This window comes from Rhinolophus hipposideros, assembly GCF_964194185.1.
Source record: "Rhinolophus hipposideros genome assembly, chromosome: 23".
Classification (NCBI taxonomy): domain Eukaryota; kingdom Metazoa; phylum Chordata; class Mammalia; order Chiroptera; family Rhinolophidae; genus Rhinolophus; species Rhinolophus hipposideros.
In genome coordinates this window covers 44,076,247-44,098,729 of record NC_138069.1, presented here as the reverse complement: position 1 = coordinate 44,098,729, position 22,483 = coordinate 44,076,247, and the positions used below count along the sequence as shown (strand labels likewise).

Sequence of the window (22,483 nt, the reverse complement as noted above, 5' to 3'; positions counted from 1 at the left end):
CCGCAGCGGCCCCACGTGGGCGCTGCAGGGTCTGGGGGCAACCGGTGCGAGGCCCCGCCCCGAGAGCCAGTGAGCGCGTGGCGGGGGCGGGGCTTGGCGGAGGCCCCGCCCTCGGGGAGGAGCCAGAGCGGCGAGGTTTAAGGCCGCAGGGCGCTGGCGGTGCTCGGCTGGACGCGCTGCTGGAGCCGGGATCCTCCGCGCGGGTGTGCGGGGCAGCGCGCACCGGGCAGGGCGCACGGGGCAGGGCGCACCCCACCATGCTCAAGCGCTGCGGCCGACGCCTGCTGCTGGCGCTGGCGGGCGCGCTGCTCGCCTGCCTGCTGGTGCTCACCGCCGACCCGCCGCCGCCCCCGGAGCCCGCCGAGCGCGGCCGGCGCGCGCTGCGCAGCCTGGCGGGCCCCGCGGGGGCGGCCCCGGCGCCGGGGCTGGAGGCGGGGGCGGCGCCCGGAGCCCTCGCCGGCGAGGTGCACAGTCTGTCCGAATACTTCAGCCTGCTGACCCGCGCGCGCAGAGACGCGGACCCAGCGCCCGGGAGCGCCTTCCGTCCCGCCGACGGCCACCTGCGGCCCCAGTCGGAGCCGCTCACGCCCCTCGACGTCTTCATTGCGGTGAAGACCACCAAAAAGTTTCACCGCGCGCGCCTGGACCTGCTGCTGGAGACGTGGATCTCGCGCCACAAGGAGATGGTGAGCCCCGCGGCCTGGGCGGGCGGGCCGGGTAGGGGGCTCTGTCTTGTCCAGCTGGTGGCGGTATCCGATGGGCGCCAGGCTGCATCTCTGTCCGGCCGCTGGGAATTTGTGCTGGTAGTGACGCCAGTCCATCCCCTTCCAGCCCAGTTTGCCTGGAGGGGCCACCCTCCCCATACAGTTGTGGAAGTGTGGGGCGGGGTCCCATCCCCAGCGCCCCGGATGCCGTGCACTGACCTTACACCAGCGCCGATTCTTGGTGTTTGTGCCCTGTGACACTTCTGATCCTCCAAACATTGGAGCACATTAATAGGACTTTATTGCCCCAAACCTCCCCAAGCCAGATTCTACATGGGCATCAACCATGGGCTCAGAGATGGAATGGGGGGTTAGGACCCCAGGACACAGGTCCGCCCCCTCTTCCACCCCAATCTTTGCTATGGGATGGGGGACAAGTCGTTCCTGACGATAATCTGAGTTGGGGGTCGGTGTTGGTGAGCGCTGGGGAGTACATTTCACAAGACAAAGAGCCCTGGGTTTGGGGGTTTGTGCAGAGACCCTCTCCCCACAGTGCAGGATTCTGGAGCCTGGAACCTTGTGCTTGATACAACCTAGTTGAGCATCAACTTCCTACAGACGCATAGTAAAGACACACCCCAATTTGAAAATCTCCCTCAAGGCTGCAGAAAAAACAGTTGAATGGGGGCTGGACTAGGGCAGAGTGTGGGCCCTGCCAGGCAGGGGCAGTGAGGGAATGTCCCTGGGCTGGGAGATTCAAGGGACTAACTGGCCATTTGGGGTGAGGAACTTTTGACTAGTACAGAGTTCATTCTCTGTACCAGATACAAGAGAAGACCCCACACGTCTTCCTCCCTGTTTAAATCACCCAGGCCTGGGGCCTTCTGGCCTTGCTGAGTCCTGTTTTGGGACTGGTGGGGTCATGACTAGGGCTAGGGGGCAGGGTCCTGTCTGGTCTCAGTGTGGGGATGGGGGCCCCAGGAACCCCATGGTAGTCTCCTGGGAACACAGTGTGCCTTTCCCAGGGGCTCAGTGGGCCAGTGGGAGGGGGCCGTGGGCACGGGTTTTGTTTGGCGGCCAGGCCGTTAGGATTCCCAGCGCCAGGCGGCTCTCACGCCGGCCTCGGGCAAGGTAACAAAGCCCCTTTCTCCAACCCAGAAAGGCGTCCGGCCTCTTGTGTGCAGCTATGCGCTCCATGGGAACCGCCGCTGGCGCTGGCCACTCAGGTTGCCTGGAGATGAGGGGCCTACAGTCCCCCCCCCACACCACATCCCTGACTGACAGTCCTTGTGGGGCACCGTTCATGAGCCAGGCCCCTCCCCCTGCTCTGCCTCCCTGCTGTGTGACCTTTGGCAGCGTTCAGCCCTCTCTGGGCTGCCACCTGCTCTGAGCATCTCTCCTCTTGGACTTTGGGGGCTTTCTCCAGCAGAAGGAATGTGGTTGGGGGGTCTCAGGTAAAGTTCCAGCTGAGCTGGGTGATCTTGGGCAAGACCTGGGGCCTCTCTGAGCCTCAGTCTCCTCATCTCTGAAATGGGGAAAGCAGTGCCCTTCCAATACTGTGTTGTGAAAGGACCGGGGAAACCTGAAGGTAGGGAGTGAGCCCAGCGTGCACTCAATTGGAGTGGGCGCCATCACTCCCACCCAGCTGAAGGACCACTCAGCTTTCCTTCTCACCACTGACCCCACCTAGGAGAAGCCAGATCTGTCCCCAGCATCAGCTCATGTTCAGCATCAGGAGCCCTTCTTATGGTTTATTGTGGGGGAGGGGTCCTCGAAACTGTCACAGCAGAGGGTGCTCCTTCCTCTGCCAGCCCTGTGTAGGGTGATTCAGACCCAGTCTGATGGGGGAGAATCAGGAAGTCAGTGCTGTGGTGGGGGAAACCCAGAGAGGCTGGTGAGCTGAGGGTGGGCATCTGACCCACGTGGGAGGTGCGGGGAGACTTCCTGGAGGAGGTGCCATTTGAGCTAGACTGAGAGTAGAAAATGCCCAGAAAGGGCAGTCTGGGCACATAAGCAAGAACAAGGGGGAAGTGTGAGAAATTTCCAGAAATTGCAGTGCAGGATGGGGGGGGGCAGGGTCAGAAGGGGCCACAAGTGATAGGCCTAGAAATCCAGTATGAGGGGCTGGGCCTTTGGCCCACACGTTACGCCCCCCTCCCCCCCTGGAGTGGGCCAGGCTGTGGCAGTGGCAGCGGCCACAATAGTTGGGGGAGAGCTTGGCATCCTGTGTTTCTTTGAATTGCAGCTCCGGGAACAATGCAGCTTCCTGTGGGTGTCCCCCCTCCTGCCCTCCGCCAGCCCTGTTGCCCTGTTGCCCTGTTGCCCTGTTCTTCCTTCTTCAGACCCATTGTTGGGGATGTGGGGAGGGGTTTTGGGGGGGGTCCCTGGAAAGCACGACCCCATTGGATTAGCACCACCTCTGCCCCAGGGTATGACCATAGGCTGGAGGTTGCCCCTGTGGCCTCAGTTTCCCCACTCGGGTGGTGATGGTGCCCACCTCTAAGGGTACTTTGAGCACAGGTGAGCACCTCTTGCGCCCTTTGTACAGAGCGGGAAACTGATCCTCTGAGCAGTGGGCGAGGTGCGCCAGGCAGCCCATTCCTCCTGCTGGTTGTTGTGATGTGGGGAGACAGGAGGCCAGGCACCCTCCCCCCACGGCCCCACCCTCGCAAGTACTCCTCTGGAACAAAGGTGACTTTAATCTCCGTAGCCTTGGGCCGGGTTTTTAGGGCACCACCAAAGCGCGGGAGAACAGGCCTCCTTGATCTCATTAAGAAAGCATTTTCCTTTTAATGCAGCGGCATTGGTGTCTGCACGGGCCGGCCTCCGCCTCCCACGGCATTCCTGGGCTGAGATGCTGGGGAGCGGGTGGGGGGATGGGTGTGAGTGTGTGCGTGCGGGCCGCCTTGGGGTGTCTGCTGGGCCCTGGAAGGAGGGGGACGTATGTGGAGAGGGTGTAGATGTGGCCTGCCAGCCCCTTAGCTCTAAGCCTGGGATCCATAGCTTGTGGCCACACCACAGTGTGAGTTCGGGTCTGGGGTCAGGCTTAGGCGAGGAGCTGGGGCTGCCCAGGTGGGGGTGGGTCCCCAGGTCCCACATGCTACATCCTCTCTAGGACCCGTTTATACCCAGAAGGACACCGAGGCCTGGCAGGCCTGGAGGCAGGGGTCTCCTGCAGCCTTTGCTCTGAGCACCCCCATGGCGCCCCAAGCTTTGCACTCAGCCGTGCCTGGGTGCGCCCGGCGGCACGCGCTGGGCGGGCGGGGCAGAGGAAGGAACATTCCTCCCGTGTGCCGACCGGCCCAGGCGGGCGCCGGCAGCTCCTGGCCCCTCCCCATTGCCCCCCTTCCTTGAAGCGATCCTGGCAGGGGATGGCCCCGTGCTGGCACAGGTGGAGCCTTGATGTGGCTTGGGCCAGGCCTGTCTTCAAGCCCGATTTCCTTGCCCAAGCAGCAGCAGGGGGATGCTGTCAGCATGGGTGCCCAGGGCACTGATCCTTGGGCGGGGGCACATGCAGCTTCCTGCCTCATCCCTGCGGACGGGACGGACGGCGTCTCCAGAGAACAGTGGCTACATTGGCTCAGAGGAGGTGACCTGCCCGCCGGTCACAGCCAGGGGCGTGGGGGCCCTGGCTTGAAGGCCCAGCCCTGAGGACTGCTGTGCTCTGGCCGCACCCCTGCCCACCGGACCTTGCACCCAGCCCGGCCCAGTTAACCAGGCCAGCTGTATGGTAATAGGCAGCGCGGCCACTCCTGCTTAACGCGGCCGAGTTAAGGCCAGCCCTGCGCCCTCGCCCGCAGCCCGGCCAGGATAAAGCTGGCGGACAATGCCTGGTGATTCATCCTCCCTCCAGGCCCTTTGTCCGCCAGGGCTTGGCAGCCGCCCAGCAGAGGCCTTTGTCCTCCACTGATTGAGACTTGGCTTCCCAGCGCCGACCTCGTCTGCCTGTCCCCCACCACCCTCTGCCCCCTCCCGCAGGCCGGTTGCTGTGTCAATAAGGGTGTGTGCCCTGCCAGGTGTGCAGGGCGGGCCTGGAGCTGGTTACCTGGCAGGTGGGCGGGGCACCCCACCTGGCTCGTGCCAGTACAGCTGCCAGGTGACCTTGGGCCCAGCTGTCGGCATGGGGGGGTGGGGTCTGCATAAGCCCCAGCTCTGCTTCCTCTCAGGTTGGGCACTTGAGCACCCGCTCTGTACACATGGGGAAACTGAGGCTCAGAGAAGGGTGGGGAGTGGGCATGACTGAGCTGTAGCTGCTGAAAACCCAGGATGCCCAGCCCCGGACCCCCACAGTGGCCCGGGGTAGGGACACAGCTGCCTGTTCAAGGCCGTGTTTCTCCTTCCAGACGTTCGTTTTCACCGATGGGGAAGATGAGGCCCTGGCCAGGCACATGGGTGAGCCCTGGACTTGGGGAGGCAAGGGGGGCTGCCACTCCCAGGAGGAAGTCGTCTCCCCACCCCCTCACGGAGAGGTCACAGAGGCCACGGGCCTGGGAGGCCACTGTACTCCACTGCCTTGCTCTGTGTCCCGACCCCCCACTCGCCCCCCCCATAATTCTCATGCAAATGAGGCCCTTTCAGCTCTGGGGCCCCTTTGAGCAACAGGTGTCTGGTGCTGGGAAAAAGCCTCCAGAATGGGCAGGGGCGGGACAGGGTTGGGCTGGGGTGGGGAGGAGGGGTCTCCAGGCCTGTGTCCTGTACTGGGGAGGGGGCTGGGAGGGAGAGCCTTCTGCAGGGCACCGCTTGAACCCAAGGCGCTCTGGGACAGACAGCCCCCCCCCCCCTCTACCCTGCTGTTCTCATGGGGCTGCTGTGTGACTCCAGGCCAGGCTGCCCTCTCTGAGCCAGCTCGGACCAAATTACAGCCCGTCCCCTTGTCCCCAGGCAATGTGGTCAATACGAACTGCTCGGCTGCCCACAGCCGCCAGGCCCTGTCCTGCAAGATGGCGGTGGAGTATGACCGCTTCATCGCGTCCGGCAGGAAGTGAGTGTTGGCCTTTGGCTGGATCCAAGGAAAGCCCCCATCCAAGCTCCTAGCCCAGCAGTTCCCACCCCTGGCACAGCGTGAACCCCATTCAAACCCCCTGATGGCCCTGCCTCATCCCCAGGTGGTTCTGCCATGTGGACGATGACAATTATGTCAATGTGCGGGCCCTGCTGCGCCTGCTGGCCAGCTACCCCCACACACAGGATGTTTACATCGGCAAGCCCAGCCTGGACAGGCCCATCCAGGCCACAGAGCGGGTCAGCGAGAATAAGATGGTGAGTGGTCTGTCCACTCACACCTGAGCTAGCGGGTGGAGGCTGAGGGTGCCCCTGCAGCCTGGGGGGGAGGTCTCACCACATTGCCCCCTCCCACAGCGTCCTGTCCACTTCTGGTTTGCCACTGGCGGGGCTGGCTTTTGCATCAGCCGTGGGCTGGCCCTGAAGATGAGCCCATGGGCCAGGTGAGTGCCCTGGGGCACAGGTAGGGCTGTTGGGCCAGCCAGATAGCCCTAGGTCTCAGGGCTCCCTCAAGTGGGGCCTGCCGTGGGTCCCCCAACCTCACATGCATGGGCAGGTTGAGTCGTGGTCCCCACATCCCACCACTTCCCACCTCCAGCCAGCAGGCCCCAGTCAGTTAGCACCCACGACCCCTTGCTGCACCCAGCAAGCCCTGACTTGCAGAAAATCATCAGGCTGGTATAAAGGAGGGTTCGGTGTTGGGCTCAGGGAGGGAAATGGGGAGCTGCCAGCAGGAGAGCCCGTTAGGGACACAGAAGTGGTCTGCCCCCTGCTCCATGGGGCTCATTCACCACCTCTCTGAGCCCGGCTTCTAAGCTCTGTGTGACTGCTGCCTGGCGGAGTCCTGCCCAGTGGGCCTCAGGCTCCTGTCTCTGCTCATATTCTGGCCCTTCCCTCCCACAGTGGGGGCCACTTCATGAGCACAGCCGAGCGGATCCGGCTGCCGGACGACTGCACCATCGGCTACATTGTGGAGGCCCTGCTTGGTGTGCGTCTCATCCGCAGTGGGCTCTTCCACTCCCACCTGGAGAACCTGCAGCAGGTACCTGCCTCGGAGCTCCACGAACAGGTGTGCTTGCCTGGGGGCCCAGGAAGGGATGGGCGGGGACGGAGTACAGGGTGGGGGGTCAGTTTTAAATATGGAGGTCAGGAAGGGCCCCACTGTTGGCCACGACCCCCAATCCCCCCACCGGAGTGGACCCACTCAAATCCTCTGGTCCATCCTTCCCGTCTTTTGTCTGCACCCTGACACATCTATTCTGCCTTTCGGGTGTTTTCCTGCCTTTGTGGATATTCTCTTGCCATGACTGGCAACTCGACCAGCCCCAGCCGAGGCCCCACTTTGGACTTTGTTCCCGGGGTATGCAGAGCAAGTGGGGTGTGGTGTCACGTGGCTCATCGGCTTCCCTTCTTGGTCCAAGGGGGGAGGCAGAAGGCAAGGCTGTTCCCCCATTCAGAGCCACAGGGCCAGACTCGGGCAAGGCTGAGGGCCTTGGGGCCCCTCCCACCATCACGCTGCCCTGTCCACGCAGGTGACCCTGAGCTACGGCATGTTTGAAAACAAACGGAACGCTGTCCACGTGAAGGGGCCCTTCTCGGTGGAGGCTGACCCATCCAGGTGAGGAAATAGGTCCAGATGGGGCGGGGGCTTATGTAGAGTCCCCTGAAGGTCTGGTGGAACTAGAACTAGAAGTGGGTGTCAGCCAGCACCACACTATAGTGTCCCAGGACCCATGGTGCTGTGGGTCTGAATGTGTGGTCCACCCCACACGGACCACCCTCCACTCTGTCCCCACAGGTTCCGCTCCATCCACTGCCACCTGTACCCGGACACACCCTGGTGTCCCCGCACCGCCGTCTTCTAGCAGCCTCAGCTGAGACCCGGTCCCGGGTGCCCCTGGTATCCAAAGGGCCCGGGAACCCGTTGTGCCACCCTGGCCTTGTCCTTCGAGGCTCCCAGGGCTGTGCCACCATGTGTGTACTGTGTGCCCATCTGCGTAGCAGACACTTGGGCAGTTCTCTGCCAAGGAGCAGGCACAGGTGCCACTTGTCTTCCTTTCCACACTCCGTGGGGTAGGCAGAGCCCTGGCCACGGAAGGATTTGTATGTCCGAGGTCACTCTGAGGGCAGTTAGATGTTATTTCGGGGGGTCTTTGGCAGTATGGGGGTCAGGCTGATCTGCAGAGCTGTGTGGGCACCTTCCTCTTCCTGCCCCGCCTCAGCCCCCAGGACAGTGAGCCATGCTCAGTGCAGGGAAGTTGGGTTTGGGGAGCAGTGGCCCGCTCCCCTCTTCCCACTGATCTCTGGCCTGGGCACTGTGGCTGAGGATTAGCAGCCCGGCCCGGGCCCAGCGGCCCCGTTCAGCCCCCAGTGGCCGTGTGGCTGGGTGGACAGTGGCTCTCCCCAGCCCTCTGCACCTCTCAGAGGTCTTCCCTTTGTCTCCCCAGGATGGGGTGTCAGAGCTGAGCATTTTATCTCCTCTCCAAAGTAGAGAGAAAGTCGCCCATAGTGGGTGTGTCTGTAAATACTGTGACAGTATTTTTTTACTGTGCTTGTTTTTCAAAAGGGGGGTGGGTATAAAGTAGGGTGTTTTGTCTTTGTTTTGGGGGAGCTGGGAGGGTGTTCTTTAATCTTTTCTGTGGATCAGAAAAAGCAGAAGCCACACTTGGGACCCTCTTTGTGGTGAAAGCGGGCAATGTCTTACACTCTGGGCATTTCCGTGTCCCTGGCATCGGACCTGTCTCCCGCTGGCTGGCGCACCTAGCCCAGGGTGTGTGTTCTGTCTTCTGTTTTTCTTTCTGCAAAGACATAGCTAGGAAAGTGAACAATAAGGGAAAAGTTCTCAGGGAATTGGAGTGTGGTTGCTATGGTGATGTCCTTTGCTGTGAATAAAGGTGCTCTTTGGGGCAATCCAGGGGTCCTGGTCTTGGCTGGGTGAACCTGAGGTCCAGGTCATCTGAGGTGGCTCCCGGCGCCTGGGGACTGTCCTCTACACACACTTGCCTGGGGGAGGTGAGGAGGGAAGCCCGTGGGTGCGGAAGGGAACTTGGGATCAAAATAGCTACTTGCAGGTGCCTGGGAGGCACAGTCAGGGGGTCACGGAATTTAGGTCCCCTGGGAGTAGGGACCCGGAGGCTGTGTAGCCCCAGCCTGTGTGGGCCAACCTGTTGGCCGAGGAGTCAGCCATCCCTGCAGGATGGCCAGGGAGGCTGTGGCCGGGCCTGGGACCTTATCTGGCTTCATCCCTGTCACATGCCCACAGAGGCCACATTGCTGTCCCATTTTGTAGGCAGGGAAACAGGCTCAGAGTGGAAGATGCCCTAGGGTGCGGTGGTGAAGCGCTGCACCTCGGAGGCTGGCTGGGCCTTGGACCCTGCCTCGTCTCTGTGAGAGGGCTGCATGCCCACCCCTACCTGGACAGGCTCCGGCGGCCGCGCCAGGATTCACACTGCCGTTTTCTTCAGAAGGTAGCTCCTCCTCAGCGCCCTTTCTTCCTCAAATCAAGACTCTGAGGGTGGCAGGAGTCAGGAGGGCTGCTGCAGCGTCTGCTGGGGAGTTCCCTCCACCCGCACATGCACGCAGCAGGGGGGCAGCCTCACTTCCTCTTCCTCACTCTGAGCCAGATCTCCCTGGGGGCTCTGGCCTGCTGCTGGCCTCAGGTTCCCTACTCCACATCCCCACTCTGCCCCAAGCTCAGTCCGGTCAACATAATTAAAAAGCAAAGTCATTTGGCTTCCTCTTTCTGTAAGGGGCCTGAGGTGACCTCTAAAAATGGTCACTTGACCCAGAAAACCCCACAAAATCATGCACATCAAGAGATTTAAATCTTTGTGTTCACTTAACACTCATAAAACTGCCCTGGCCATCAAGGATATGCATATCCAAAAAGCCACCAAGTGTCTGAAGGATGTCACTTTACAGAAACAGTCTGTGTCATTCTGTCATTACAATGGTGGAATCGGTATGTGTGCCCAGGCCAAACAGACACAGGGTTGGTGGCCCAAAGAGTTCTGGCTTTTTGCTGTACATGCTTAAAAATGCAGAGGGGAGCCCTGAGCTTCAGGGTTCACCCGTAGACTGGTCACTGAGCACAGCCCCCAAGACGTGCCATTCATGGACTGACCGTGAGGCGCTCCCTGCCGCGTGGACGTGCTCCGAGTGTCCCTAAACCACACGAGGAGCTTGCACAAAAGAAAAAGAGCCCAGAAGACACAAAAACTAAATTCAGCATCAAACAAATGCTAATAATAAAAGCAGGACAAAAAGCAAAGTCGCATGAGAAGTGTCTCCCTTCCCCACCCCTGACCTGCTGGGGGCAGAATGCCAGCCCCACCCCACCAGTCACAGGCTCCTGTCCTCCGCCGCTTCCCCACGCTGGGGCACACAGGATCTTCCCATTCTTGCTGGTGGCTGCTGTAGCCTGGGGGCAACTGGCCAGGGGCTGACCCCATCTTGCCTTGAACAGGCCTGAGTCAGCAGCGTGTGGCTTCCAGAAAGCCTTGGAGCAGCTTTCCTGGGGGGTGGGCCCTAACTGGTACAAGGGCGGGAAGGAGGGCCCCTTGTATCCCACGGCCAGACCGCTGTGTGCCACGCTGGGTGGAGGCAGTGGTCACATCGGATGGTGCAGCGGGAGTGACAGCCCAACTGCTGCCGAGTGCGGGCAGAGGCCATGGGCCTCCTTCCTGCCTGGGTGAGTCAGAGGAGCCCAGTTAGAGCCAGGGCCCCAGTGCCGCCTCTGGCAGCTGGCAGCAGCCTCTCAGAGCTGGCGGGGCCCTGGGGCACAGGTGTGGCTGTGCGGCCCTGTCTGAACATGTGGATCCTCATCAGAGCTGGGGCCATCCCGACTGTCCCTGAGTGGGGACAGCAGAGCAGAGGGGTACCGGGCAGGGTTGGGAGGATGCCCTGCCCCTCCCAGAGCCTTGACCTCTCCATCTGAGAAGTGGGGACAAACATAAACGCAGCTTCATTCCTGGTGCTCTGGGCCTGGGAGGGCTCACAAAGGAGCCCATGCCAGCGGCAACACAGCCCTCTCCTCTTCTGAACGAGAAGCTGAGGGAGGAAGGGACCTTCTTCTCAGAAGGAGAGGCAGGTCCCGGAGGGGCCTTCCAGGAACTGGGCAGCTGCTTTCTTCCACCCACCATGCTCAGGGCTGTGAGGAAGGGGGCCCTCCCCCACGAGATGAGTCATGGAGGCAGGCGAGGTGACCTCACCATACCCCGCCCTCCAGTGGCATCATTGTCCCCAAACCATACACTGGGCTGGTGGCTGGTTGGAGAGGGTCCTCACTGGCCGAAGGGGTTCCATGTCTCCCAGCCTGGCTCATCCCAAACTTCATCGCAGGTCAGTCGTGGCCTTTCAGAAATAAGGGGTAGAAACAATGCTGGGGGCTGCTCGTGCTCCCCTCCCCACAGCTTCCATTGCTGCCAGGCAGGCAAGCGCCAGGTCTGGGAGGAGTTCAGGGGGTGCCATGGTGGGGCCCCTCCCTGCTCAGTTTAAACAGACTTCCTTTCACCCAGCCTATCATGGCCGACTTCCCCAAAGAGGCATCTGAGCTGGAGCAGGAAGGCAGTGGGGCAGAGGAGGGCACTCCAGGTCCCAGCCAGCACTGCCGGCAAAGTGGGACCCACTGGCTCAGCATCCCCAGAAGGCTAGGAGGTAGGAGGGCAGCTCAGGCTGCCCGTGTGGCCCAACCAGCAGCAGCAACCATGGCCTTTCATAGGTGCGAGGCCAGGCCCTGCTGGTTGCTTCAGCCAGTCCTGTCCTGTGGGACTGGGGTCAGAGGGAAAGTGGGTCAAGGCCAGCCTCACCTTTTTGTCGGTCAGACCAGCTGGCCAGTCCTGCTGCCACTGCAGGCCTGCTGCCCACCCCCGCCGCCGCCTCCTAAATGTTCTCGGAGGTGACCCTCCCCACGCTGTGTCTGAGCCCGGAGCTGTACACAGAAGACACTTGGTGCATCGCTGGGAGGGACCCAGGTCCCTGGACATTGCCCAGATTATGCTGTCACGCTGAGTTGGGAGGCTCAGAGCTGTGGCGGCTCCCCCATACACCCCCTCTTCCCCTCCCAGACTTCCCGGATCCCTTCGTGTCAACCGACCGCAGAGCTTGGGCGCCGGCTGGTGGCCAGAGCTGGTGGTTCCTCTCCCGCCCGAATCCCCCTCTCCCAGACCCCAGGCGTGGATCTAGGGGGCGCAACCCGAGGGGCCGGGAGAGGAGACCGGCTCTGTAGCTCCGTGCTCGCTCTGAAAAGTCCCGTCACGCACCTTCACGCTCTCACCCAAACGTGGTTCGTGCAGTCTGTGTACCATCAAGAGGCAAGCTTGAGCCAGCCGCTGCACGCCGCGCAGCTCCTCCTGCCGCTGCCCTGGGTGTCCCCGGGCTCCCGTTGCTTAGCTCCTGAGCGCAGCCCAGTGGATTCCCCGAATCCCTGACCTCAGCCGCTGAGCGCGCTCTGCCCGCTGAGATGTGGTCACAGCTGAGCCCAGCCCACTGGGGACGGGGGTCCCCGACAGGCTGCCCACCAGCCTACCCGGCCCTCTCGGTCGGTCGGTCCGCAATCCATGGTCACTCCCCAGGCCGTGCCCGCCCCGTGGGGGCAGCGGTCACTCTGCCGCCGCCTCCCCTGTGACTGGCTGACTGCCTCCAATTTCCTCATTCTGCTGGGCCCCGACCCCTCATCCTTCCCGGACCAACATCCCAGGTCCACTCACACCCTTGAGCTCGCCTTCCCTTCCGCCGGCCTCCCGCGTCCACCTTCTCTGCCGGCCCGTGTGCGCTCTCGTCCGTCCCGCGGCGCCCGGCCCGGCCCGGCCCTCGGTCTGCTCGGCACCTGGGCGGCTGGAGGCAGCCTCTCCCCCGCCCTGAGTTCCACACCAAGAGCTCCGGGCCCTTGGGGATCCCACGGCCCAGGTGACGGGCACCCTCTCCTCTGTCCCCACCCCCACTCCCTCTCCAGCCCCCCATTCGTGAGGCCGTCCACCCACGACCCCCACGCTGCCCAGGCTCTAACCCCTGGGCCAGTGGGGGCTCCACACTCCCGCCTATGGCAGCCCCCCCACGGACCGAGGTGCCCTTCCTGGACACGCAGCAACACCGCCGCTCCAGGCAACCGTCCCCTCCCCGCATCCATCCCGTCTACGCAGCCTTTCCGGCGCGCTCTGTCCCGTCCACACGCACGCGCACGCAGCGCACGCACACGCAGGACCGCGCTCGCTTTTCGGCCGTGTCCCTCCAGCTGTGGCGCTATGGCCGTGGGTCTCTGCTGCCCCACGACCTTCTCTCCCGCAGTCTCCTGAGCCGGCTGTCAGGCTTCATCACACCCCTTCCCATCCAAGACACCCTGCTGTCCAGGTCACCGAGTCCACTGGTCACTTCCCAGTCCACGCGGAACTGGCCAGCAGCAGCTTGTCAAGGGGACCCCGCCACACCGGCCACTCCTTCCTCGTCCCAGACCCCGGACACTGAGGGCCCTGGCCCGGATCTTGGTTCTGCTGTGTCTTCAGCACCCACTCGCTGGGGGGTGTCACCCAGGCAAAGATCCCAGCTGACCATCTCCACCCAGTGCTCTTCCCGAATCCGACTCATACATCCGGCCACCTCCTGGGTGTCTCAGCATGTCCCAAACTGGCCCTTTCCCTGGGCCCATCTCAATTTGACAGCACACCCCCTAACAGTCCAACCCAAACGCCACACCACACCACACCAGGACCTTCCACTGTTCCTTCCAGAAGCCGGTCCATCGCCCCATCGGACTCCTGGGTCTCCCCCAACCGGTGACTCCCTGCACGGGGCCGGGTCTGCTCAGACTTGGGCAGGAGCCAAATCAACTCAGGAAGAGGCCTGTTTTTTAAAATTTGTTTATTTTAAAACATGAAACCCAAGCTGAATAGAAACCACAGAAATTACATTGACGAAATTTTTAGTATTTGCCAAGAAAAATAAAGCCCCCAAAGAAATAGAAATCAAACCCCAAACCCAGTTTGAAAAGAAACAAAAAACAAAACTGAAACACAGCGACAGCACATCCAGCCACGGCCCTGGGGAGGTTGGAGGTCGGAGGCAAGTGCCCAGGGGCTGAAGCTTTAGTCCCCATTCAGTTCAGGATGTTAAATCACAGGGGTGGGGGCAGGAGACAGGGAGAGTCGGAGCCTTAACAAGCACACGACCATTATGATTGAACAAAAATCCCCCCATTCTTCTCCCCCCACCCCCCGGGGCCCCAGCTGCCACCCCCACCGGCTCAGGGTTGAGCAGGAAGGGGAATGGTCATCTGATGACAATTGCATAGTGAGATGGGATGGGCATGGCTGGGAAAAGGGGCAGGGGCTTCCAACCAGGCCTCCCACTACCCAAACCTGCGGCAGCAGCCAGGACCCGTCTGCCAGGGGTCCCCAGCTGGACCCAGCCTCCTGCTCGCCCAGCCTTGGGGAGGCTGGATCTTGTGGGCTTGGTGGCCTCCCCCTCAGATGTTACAAAGCCTGAGGGGCACAAGGCCCATTGGTGCAGGTGAGAAAACGGGTGGAGAGGTCACTCGGATGGGACATGGCCAGAAAGGGGGCCTCAAAAACTTAGAAAACACAGGACTCCCTTCCCCTCCATGGACTGAGGCTTGGGTTTGAAACGTTTTATTTTTCCCCTTTTCCTTTATTCAACTTCAGTGAATGGAATAAACGTGGGTGCAGTCGCTGACAGGGGGGCACGCGTGCACAGTGGGACCCAGTCGCACAGGTCCACAAAAGGGGACAGCGCCTCTCATGCCTCCCACGTGCACACTGGGCAGCCGTGCCAGCTGCAGGCAGCCCATTGTGCTTCTGAGCAGTGGCAGAATGCACAGCAGGCACTGGACTGCTGGGGCCACCCTCCTCAGCAGAGGCCAGAATGCTGGCACCAAGGGGTGGAGCGAGCCCAGGGCAAAGCCTGGGCAGCTGGGCGGTGGCCCCACCTCCTGGGGCCTGGAGCACAGTGCCACCACAGGGCCCGAGGTGCGAGGTGGGGGCCCCAGGACCACCTGCGGCATTGTGTTTGCCCACTCACTCCTTTCCCTTCCCAGGGTGGAGGATGCTCTGGGCGTGGGCAGATGTGGCCTGCTCCCCCAAACACACACACCTGCCCTTTTGGTCCCAGACACCAGCAGGAAGAAAGGGGGTCATGGAGGAAGGGAAGGAGGCCTTTCCCCAGAGAAGGGGCGCTGCCCACTCTGAGAGTCAGAGCCTACATGTCTGTACATTGTAGGGCCAGCTGCCGGCCTGCCCACTTCGGGACCCTGGCCTGGGCCCTCACATGGGGCTGCAGGCGGCCCTCTGCTGCTCCCGGCCTGGCACAGTCTAGAACTCGCACCTGGCCTGTGTCAGGCTGGCCGCGCAGGGCTACGGCTGACAGGGGACTTCCCATCCTGGTTTGGGGGTGGCCCCGCACCATGGCAGGAAACAGCAAACATTGTACACTAAAGCCAAAAGCACCTTAGGTAAGCCTTGCTCCCACTTCACAGGTAGGGAGACCGAGGCCACAGGGACCTTGGTCCCACAGCCCAAGGGGCGTTCGTTCCTCCTGGGCAGCACCTGCCCTGGAAGGGCTCTCAGACCCTCGGGCTGCCTGTCAGGCTACGTCTCCACAAGCAGCACCCCGAGAACAAATGGCTACTCCAGCCTGACTCCCAGCCGGCTGTCCTGGATTCAGGGTGACACTCGCTGGCTCAGCCGGGGCACCACGGAGGCTGGGGTGAGGTTAGTGGTTAGTCCCCAGGGGGCAGCAGGGGCCAAGGGCTCATTCACAGCCAGCTCAGGTCCAGCCCCCCCAGGTAGGGCTCCGGGACACTGCGCCTGTCCTGGATGGAAAGGGGATCGGGAGGGACTGTGCTCCGCCAGCAGCCCCTGAGCCCACCTGCCCTAGAGATGACAAGTGTGGTTAGTGCAAAGAACAAGCCGGAAGAAGCTGCCAAGTCTGGGGTGGGGGGAAAGGGGTTTGGCACCAAGAAGGCGGCCAGCACTGGGTGAGCAGCCTGGGCTCGGCCTGACACCTGCTGTCCTCTTGCCACCATGGAGGGCGGGGTGCCACAGGCGCTGAGGGAGAGTGATGCTGGACAGGAGGCAGAGAAAGTGGGGCCGTCCCCAGGAGACTTCTGGCAACTGGTGGGAGGGGGCCTGGGGTCCAGTGGGGAGAAGGAAGGAGCCACAGATACTGCAGGGAGGTGCCGGGGGAGGGGCCCGGGACAGCGCGGCACAGCCTGTGAACTAAGAAGTGACCACAGAAGCCTCAGGGCTGCAGAGGGAAGGAGAAGGCGGTGTAAGCCGAGGAGATTGCAGGTCCGGAGGTCAGTGTGCCCGAGGCAGCGTCAGGGACAGCACCGTCCTGAATCCTCAGAGAGCAGAGGGGCGTGGGGGGTTGGGGCCAGGAGGGCCTGGGTGTTGGGGGCAGTGCTCCCACATGTCCAGGTGTCTGACCCAAGGAGAGGGTATGGGCCCAGAGCTCACACGTCTGCACCAGCCTGGGGCCCTGGCTGGGAACCTCCAGGATCCTGCACAAAGGGGAAGGGAGGGGCAAGGGGCCTGGCACATGTGCGGAGGGTCTGGCGGGCGGCCACGCTGTGAGCGGCAGTACTGGCACGGGAAGGAGCAGGAAGATTGGCACGTGGGGTGGGTGGCTGGCTGGGCACTCTAGTGGCCGCTGCCGCTGGAGTCAGGGCGAGGCTGGCTCGTGGCGAGGTATTTGGCTCTCATGCTGGACGTGTACTGCAGGGAGACAGGGAGGTGGGCAGTCAGCAGGACATGGGTATGGCCAGGCGTGGGGCTCGGCGGGGTGAGCCGGACAGGACAGCGGCAGCACAGCTGACAGCCCTGGGGAGGGGCTCCGGAGGGGCCACCTGGCCCAGTACCCACACTGAGCCCTGCGGGGCCCGGGGAGCAGAGGCCCGGCCTCCACTCCTCAGGCTCAGGACGAGACAAGCATACTCAGCCCCATCCCTGTCTTGGCCATGTGGATGTCGGGCCACGCAGAGCTCTGAAACCACCGCAGCCCAAAAGCCAGAGCTTGGAGGCCCCCCCACACCCAGGGCCTGAAGGCCATAGACAGGCTGCTCCTCCCCTGTGGGACCCTGGCTGAGGGGCCATGACGGGGGCATCATGCAAAGGTGGGGTCCGGCTGGGTTCTAGGGAGGGTCAGACGGTTCCTGAGGGCTCAGAGCAGCAGGGCCACAGGAGTGAGGAGGCCCACGCCTCTGCCCCATCACTCCGGGAAAGGAGGGGCCCAAAAGCCAACTGGCCCCTCAGGCTGAGGCGCTGCTGCCGCCCACTCGGATGGGCTCCTCCCAGGTCACAGACTCGGGGACAGAGGCTGCGAGGGAGGCGATGGCCTGAGCATCTCAGCCACCCTCATCCAACCTGCAGCATGAGTACACATGCCTTGTTCAGTGCAATGCGTGTGTGCAAACACACGTGGAGGCTGCTGTGGCCAGGCAGTGTGCAAAGGGCCACATGCCCATGGAGGTGGGGACAGAGGCCGAGGCGTGTGCCACACGTCACCAGCGGTAAGGGGTCTGACGGGCAGACTCCACAGCCACACCCTGCCCCCCGGGGACTCCAGCAACCCGAGTCCCCACCCCACAGTCAGGAAGTACAATGTCCCTGGTCCGGAGGCCCTCCCGGAACTCCTGGTAGGAGAAGATTGTATGTCCCGATCAGGTGGCCCACAGGGAGTGTGGAAGGAGGAGCGGCAAGCACCAGGAAGCTGTGTCATTCCATGGACATGCGGCGGGGGGCCGGGGCGGTGGGCTGCAGCCCAGAGCCCTGAGGGAGTCCATGCAGGTGCGCAGAGCACTCTGGGGGACGTCTGGGAGCAGCCTGCACGCACATGTGCACTGCCATGGAGATGCAGGGCAGCACTGTGTGGGCCAGGCTGCTCCTAGGACCCTGCTCACCGCATTCTGTCCCTGGGAGCCCAGGCACAGGCATGCATGAGGGTCTGGGTGGAGGGTGTCCTTGCTGGGAGGTGACGAGGGGCTGGGGCCACCTGCAGCTGAGCCAGGGTTGGGGAGGGGCTCGCTGCCCCAGATGTGAGACTGCGGCCCAGTGCCAGCACCAGAGGTCTCTGATTGGGCTGGAGGCACAAAGCCAACAAGCCTGTGCCCGTCCAGAGCTGGCCCCGTGGGCACTGATCTGAGATGGCTCCAGGGCATGTCAGGTGAGGTAAGGCCAGCCCTGGTGAGGGGGCAGCAGTGAGCAGAGGGCGTGAGGCACAGAGGTCCAGGCGGTGCAGGGCAGGGGACCCAGGTGGGTCAGTCAGTACCTGTCACTCTGAGGGCATGGCCACCACCGTGTTCGGGCACTGTCCATGGGCTTAAACTGCCAGCCCGCGTGGCTGCCAGAGTCCAGGGCAGCTAGATATCGCTAGGAGGGCCCGAGGTGGAAGGGGTGCAGGAAAGAGAGAGAGAGGGTAGCCTCAACGCCAGGGCGCAGGCCGGGCCCAGAGAAGGCCTTGGGGGCCGGGACAGTGTGCTAATGACAAGGGCAGCCTGGGAGCCCACACAGCCCGGGCCCAGGGCACAACAGGGCTGCTGCACACGTGGGCAGGTATTTCTAAAGCATGGTAGCCTGCAGCCTCTCTGGCTGCCCTGTCCTCTGCAGCCCATCCCCTCCAGGAAGCCCCTGCCTCTCTGTAAAGTCTTTCTCTTTGGCATTAAACCACCTTGTTCCCTCTTTTCTGTGTTGCACCTCTGAGGGCAGAGGGGATACCAGGCAAGGCTGCAACAGCCAGAGGCCGAGACCTGGGTTGAGCTCAGGAAATCAAAGAAGGAAAAGAGGAAGCAGGCCGGGTGGGAAGAGAGAAGCTGGAGCTCCACGGAGCCAAGCTGGTCCCCAGGCAGCTGACCCCTGGCTGTCCACTCTGGCCCCAGGGTACCTCAAAACCAGCCTGTGGGCCCAACGAGTTGTGCCCGGCCAACCGGATGCTGGCCGAGAGCCCCAGGGAGGACAGCCCCTCGACCCTGGCACTCACGGCAGTTCACCGCAGTCCACAGGCCTGCGCTGCCCGTGAGGGCCATATACGACCACCCAGGCGGCGCCCCCACCCAGGCCTCAGTCCCCCCCTCTCCCTCCTGTCCTGAGACTTACTGAGGGCGGCGGGGACTCGCGCCCGATGAGAGGAGTATTCTCACAGCGGGGGTTCTGGAAATTGGCATTCTGGCTCCTAAGACGTGAAGAGAGATGGGCTGAGTGGCTGCTGGTCAGTGGTCCCAGCTCTAGGTCAGAGGGCCTGTCCTGGGGCCAGCCAGACCCACTGCCTTAGCAGGGGAGGTACACCCTGTGTATTCTCGTCACCACCCCGTATGCTACCTGCTAGCAAGGGCCTGCGGGGTCCCGGCAACCTGGGATAGCAACTGAGGGCTCGCAGTGGGCCCAAGGCTGCCCCCTTGCCTGCCATGTGGCCGGGCCCAGGTCCTTGGCCATGCCATCCCTATGGCCCGGACACAGACCCTCTTCTGACCCAGTGGCCTCCCTGTGGCCTCGACCCAGGCTAGCCTGGGTACAGGAGGCACTCAGTATCAGGCAGCCCCTGGGGAGGCCCAGGCCTAATGCGGCCCCCACTGTCTGACGACCCCCCTCCTTCATGCTGCATGGCCTCTGGGGCCTCTGCCCACTCTAAACTGCTGTGCCTGCGGCCACACAGCCCCACGCAGCCTGCCCCAGGGCTCAGCTCTGCCTGGGCCCTCCTGGGCTGCCCCCACTCCGGCAACACTCACATGTACTCGGTGACCGGGGCGTTGCTCACAGTGTGCGCCGCGGCCGGGATGCTGGTCTCGCTGCCATAGCTGCTGCCACAGCTGTACAGACTGGGCATGTGCACGCGGTAGAGGCTGTCGTGAGCCTGCCGTGGCCCGGGCACGGCCTCCTCCTCCCCATCCTCGTCGGGGGCTCTAGGGGGAGGACACCCAGCACAGACGCAGGCCCTGACACAGGCAGCCACGAGACCCGGGGGGCTCAGCTCTCGCGCAGACACACCTGGTTCCAACCCTGACTCAGCCGCATACACACTATGGGACTGTGAGCAAGTCACCCCAGCTTCATCCCCCATGAGGCAGGGGTGCCAAGGGCCCCGTCACCCTGTGTGCCTCGGCCTGCACATGGGGACGCTGACTGCTGTCTGAAAGAAGGGAGCAGGGCCCCTCCTGGGGGAAGCACCCTCCTGGGTGCCTGGAGGTGGGGGTGCCCTCTGCTGGTTCTGCAGGTCCCAGCCTGCACCTTTGGGTGGCCCGAGCGTGAAGGGCCCATTTGTACCCAAGAAGCCAGAGCCCACAGGGTCCGTCTACAGGCTTGGAGGCCCGAGCCTCGTCCTTCCCACGCTGCTGCCCAACCTGCTCAGGCTGCTACAAGGCAAGGCAGCCACAGGGCAAGCCTCTGGCACTCTCAAGGAGCATCACACCCTGCCTGGTCCCAGATGGGACTCAGGGCTGGGCTGTCTGGTGAGGGCATAGGTCAGCCAGGCCTGGGCTCATGCTCCTCCTCTCCACCACAGCTGGGTGACCTCAAGCCGAGGGTCTCCTCCCCACACTCCTCAGAGTGAGATAAGCAGGATAGTGGTAGCCTTTGGCTGAGCACCAATTATCCGCCAAGCCCAGGGCTGAGCCCTTACACCCAGTGGTTCATCGAGTGCATCCGACCCCAGGACGCGTGTACTCTTACAAGCCCCATTTCACAATTAGGGGCATTGAAGCCCACAGCGGTAAGTGGCTTGTTCACAGTCATCCAATAAGCAAGGGTACAGCCAGGGTCTGAATCTAGGATCTGTGGTTCCAGGGCTGTGCTCTTAGCAGCTCCCCTACAATTGCCCTCTTTACTACTACTGCCAGCATCACCACCATCACCACCACCGCCACCGCCACCGCCGCCACCACCACCACCACCACCACTGCCACCACCATCACCGCCGCCACCACCGCCGCCACCACCACCGCCACCATCACCGCCACCGCCACCACCATCATCACCGCCACCGCCACCACCATCATCACCGCCACCGCCATCATCACCACCACCACCGCCACCATCATCACCACCACCGCCACCGCCACCACCACCATCACCACCGCCACCACCACCGCCACCACCATCACCGCCACCGCCACCACCATCATCACCGCCACCGCCATCACCACCACCACCACCGCCACCATCATCACCACCACCGCCACCGCCACCACCACCATCACCACCACCATCACCGCCACCGCCACCACCACTGCCACCACCATCATCACCACCACCGCCACCGCCACCACCATCACCATCACCACCATCACCGCCACCGCCATCACCACCACCACCACCATCATCACCACCACCACCACCACCATCATCACCGCCACCACCACTGGCAGCATCACCAATCACCATCACAACAGACAACAATGGAATAAAAATCCAGACAAAGGGAGGAGATCTGAGCTGAGCTATTTGCCAGCCAAGATGGGCCACCACGAAGCAGTCGCAACCCAAATGGGAGGGGAGCTGGTGACTGTGGGAGATGTGGCACGGGGGCCTAAGAAGGGAAGGGGCCCGGCATCCCCATATACCACTCCACCCAGTACTGACTGGGAAGACCGAGGCAAGGGCTGCCAGGACCCCCACTTCATAGATAAGGACACAGTGGACCCATGGGAGGTAGCTGCCATCCTGGTCACATAGCTAAGTGGGCCAGAGGCCATGGCCACCTGGGGCCCTCCCTGCAGAAGCTGTGAGTCCCCACAGCCAGCCAGCTGGTCCTTCCACCCACAACCCTGCACATCGGCACCCTCCCGTGGAGGCCAGCCAGAGGCATGGAGCACCTGGGGGCAGGGAGGCAGCACGAGGCAGGAGACTGGTTCTCCCTGCCTGCTCCAGACCCGCGTGTCACCTGGGCTGGGAGCTCCTCCAGGCTCAGGTTCCCATCTGCGAAAGGGGGATGCTCATACGGGACCCAGCGGCCTCAGCCATTGCAGAGGCTTAGACAGTGTTAAGACGTGAGGGGTTACATGTCCCTGGCCTCAGGACTAGGGCACGGGGGTCCAGAAGGCAGGTCCCTAAAACATCCTGTACGCTGTGGCCTGGGGCAAGCTTTAGGACCTCTCTGAGCCCTCACCTCTTCTGCCAGGTGTGTGGGACGCTGCAGACGATGGAGCTGAACATGAGGGCGGTGACGAAGGAGAAGAGGGCCAGGTAGACAAGGCCCTCGACGCCATCATAGCAGAAACCTGTGAGGGCCTGCACATAATCCTGAGGCCGGGAGGTACAGAGACAAGCCCCAGAGACAGGGAGACAGACAGGGAGGCAGAGTGAGTCGGATATGCTGGGCCGGGCCGGCTCACAGCAGCCAGAACTGCCCTTCCCCCGAGCTGGACTCGAGGCTGGGCTGGGTCCCCAGTCCAATGACAAGTCCCTGTTCTCCTGAGCAGCCACCCCTGCCCCAGCCGCCCCTCCAGCCACGCCCTCCAGAGCACCCCTGCCACAGCTGTCTCCCCCCACCTCCCACAGGCCCGGCTCCACAAGACAGGCGCTCACCAGATGCAGGCTGCGGCAGTCCACCAGGGCGGTGAGGTGCTGAAGGCTCACCTCTGTGCTGTTGAGCACCTCCTGGACACGGAGCAGAGGGTCCTGGGGGCACACCACCAAGGTCAGCACACGGTCGGGAGGGGCCCAAGCCAGTGACAGGAGCCCGTCTGCCCCACACCCTGCCATTGACACCACCCTCCACCCTGCAGTCTTGGCACAGGCCTTAAGGAGCCCGGGGGTTTTAGAAATGGCCACAGCCGAGGA

General features: G+C 62.9%; 2 protein-coding genes and 2 long non-coding RNA genes across 6 annotated transcripts in view; 1 reads left to right on the top strand and 3 right to left on the bottom strand.

Moving 5' to 3' along the window:
• Positions 1-191: 191 nt before the first annotated feature.
• On the top strand, positions 192-8,622 carry LFNG (LFNG O-fucosylpeptide 3-beta-N-acetylglucosaminyltransferase). The gene is made up of 8 exons (XM_081036050.1): positions 192-686; positions 5,048-5,096; positions 5,586-5,685; positions 5,810-5,963; positions 6,063-6,148; positions 6,609-6,774; positions 7,238-7,323; positions 7,504-8,622. Exons 1-8 carry the CDS (start codon positions 258-260, stop codon positions 7,568-7,570), a joined length of 1,137 nt encoding a protein of 378 aa, XP_080892176.1. The 5' UTR covers positions 192-257; the 3' UTR covers positions 7,571-8,622.
• LOC308491890 lies at positions 8,395-9,891 on the bottom strand. The gene is made up of 3 exons (XR_013992428.1): positions 9,829-9,891; positions 9,119-9,213; positions 8,395-8,517 (listed from the first exon to the last, which is right to left on the bottom strand). It is a non-coding gene; the product is annotated as an uncharacterized lncRNA (long non-coding RNA).
• A 5-nt stretch (positions 9,892-9,896) lies between these two features.
• LOC308491889 lies at positions 9,897-12,622 on the bottom strand. Its single transcript, XR_013992427.1, has 3 exons — positions 11,966-12,622; positions 11,513-11,634; positions 9,897-11,057 (listed from the first exon to the last, which is right to left on the bottom strand). It is a non-coding gene; the product is annotated as an uncharacterized lncRNA (long non-coding RNA).
• Positions 12,623-13,544: 922 nt separating this feature from the next.
• TTYH3 (tweety family member 3) overlaps positions 13,545-22,483 on the bottom strand; it is a 28,898-nt gene continuing 19,959 nt past the window's right edge. For 2 of the 3 annotated variants that reach the window (XM_081035964.1, XM_081035963.1), the window contains exons 10-14: positions 22,229-22,321; positions 21,810-21,943; positions 19,435-19,608; positions 18,806-18,881; positions 13,545-16,429 (exon numbers count right to left, since the gene is read on the bottom strand). In XM_081035964.1, coding sequence (XP_080892090.1) covers positions 16,355-16,429; positions 18,806-18,881; positions 19,435-19,608; positions 21,810-21,943; positions 22,229-22,321 — 552 coding nt within the window. In that variant the 3' untranslated portion in view covers positions 13,545-16,354. The other variant, XM_081035965.1, reaches the window with a different exon arrangement.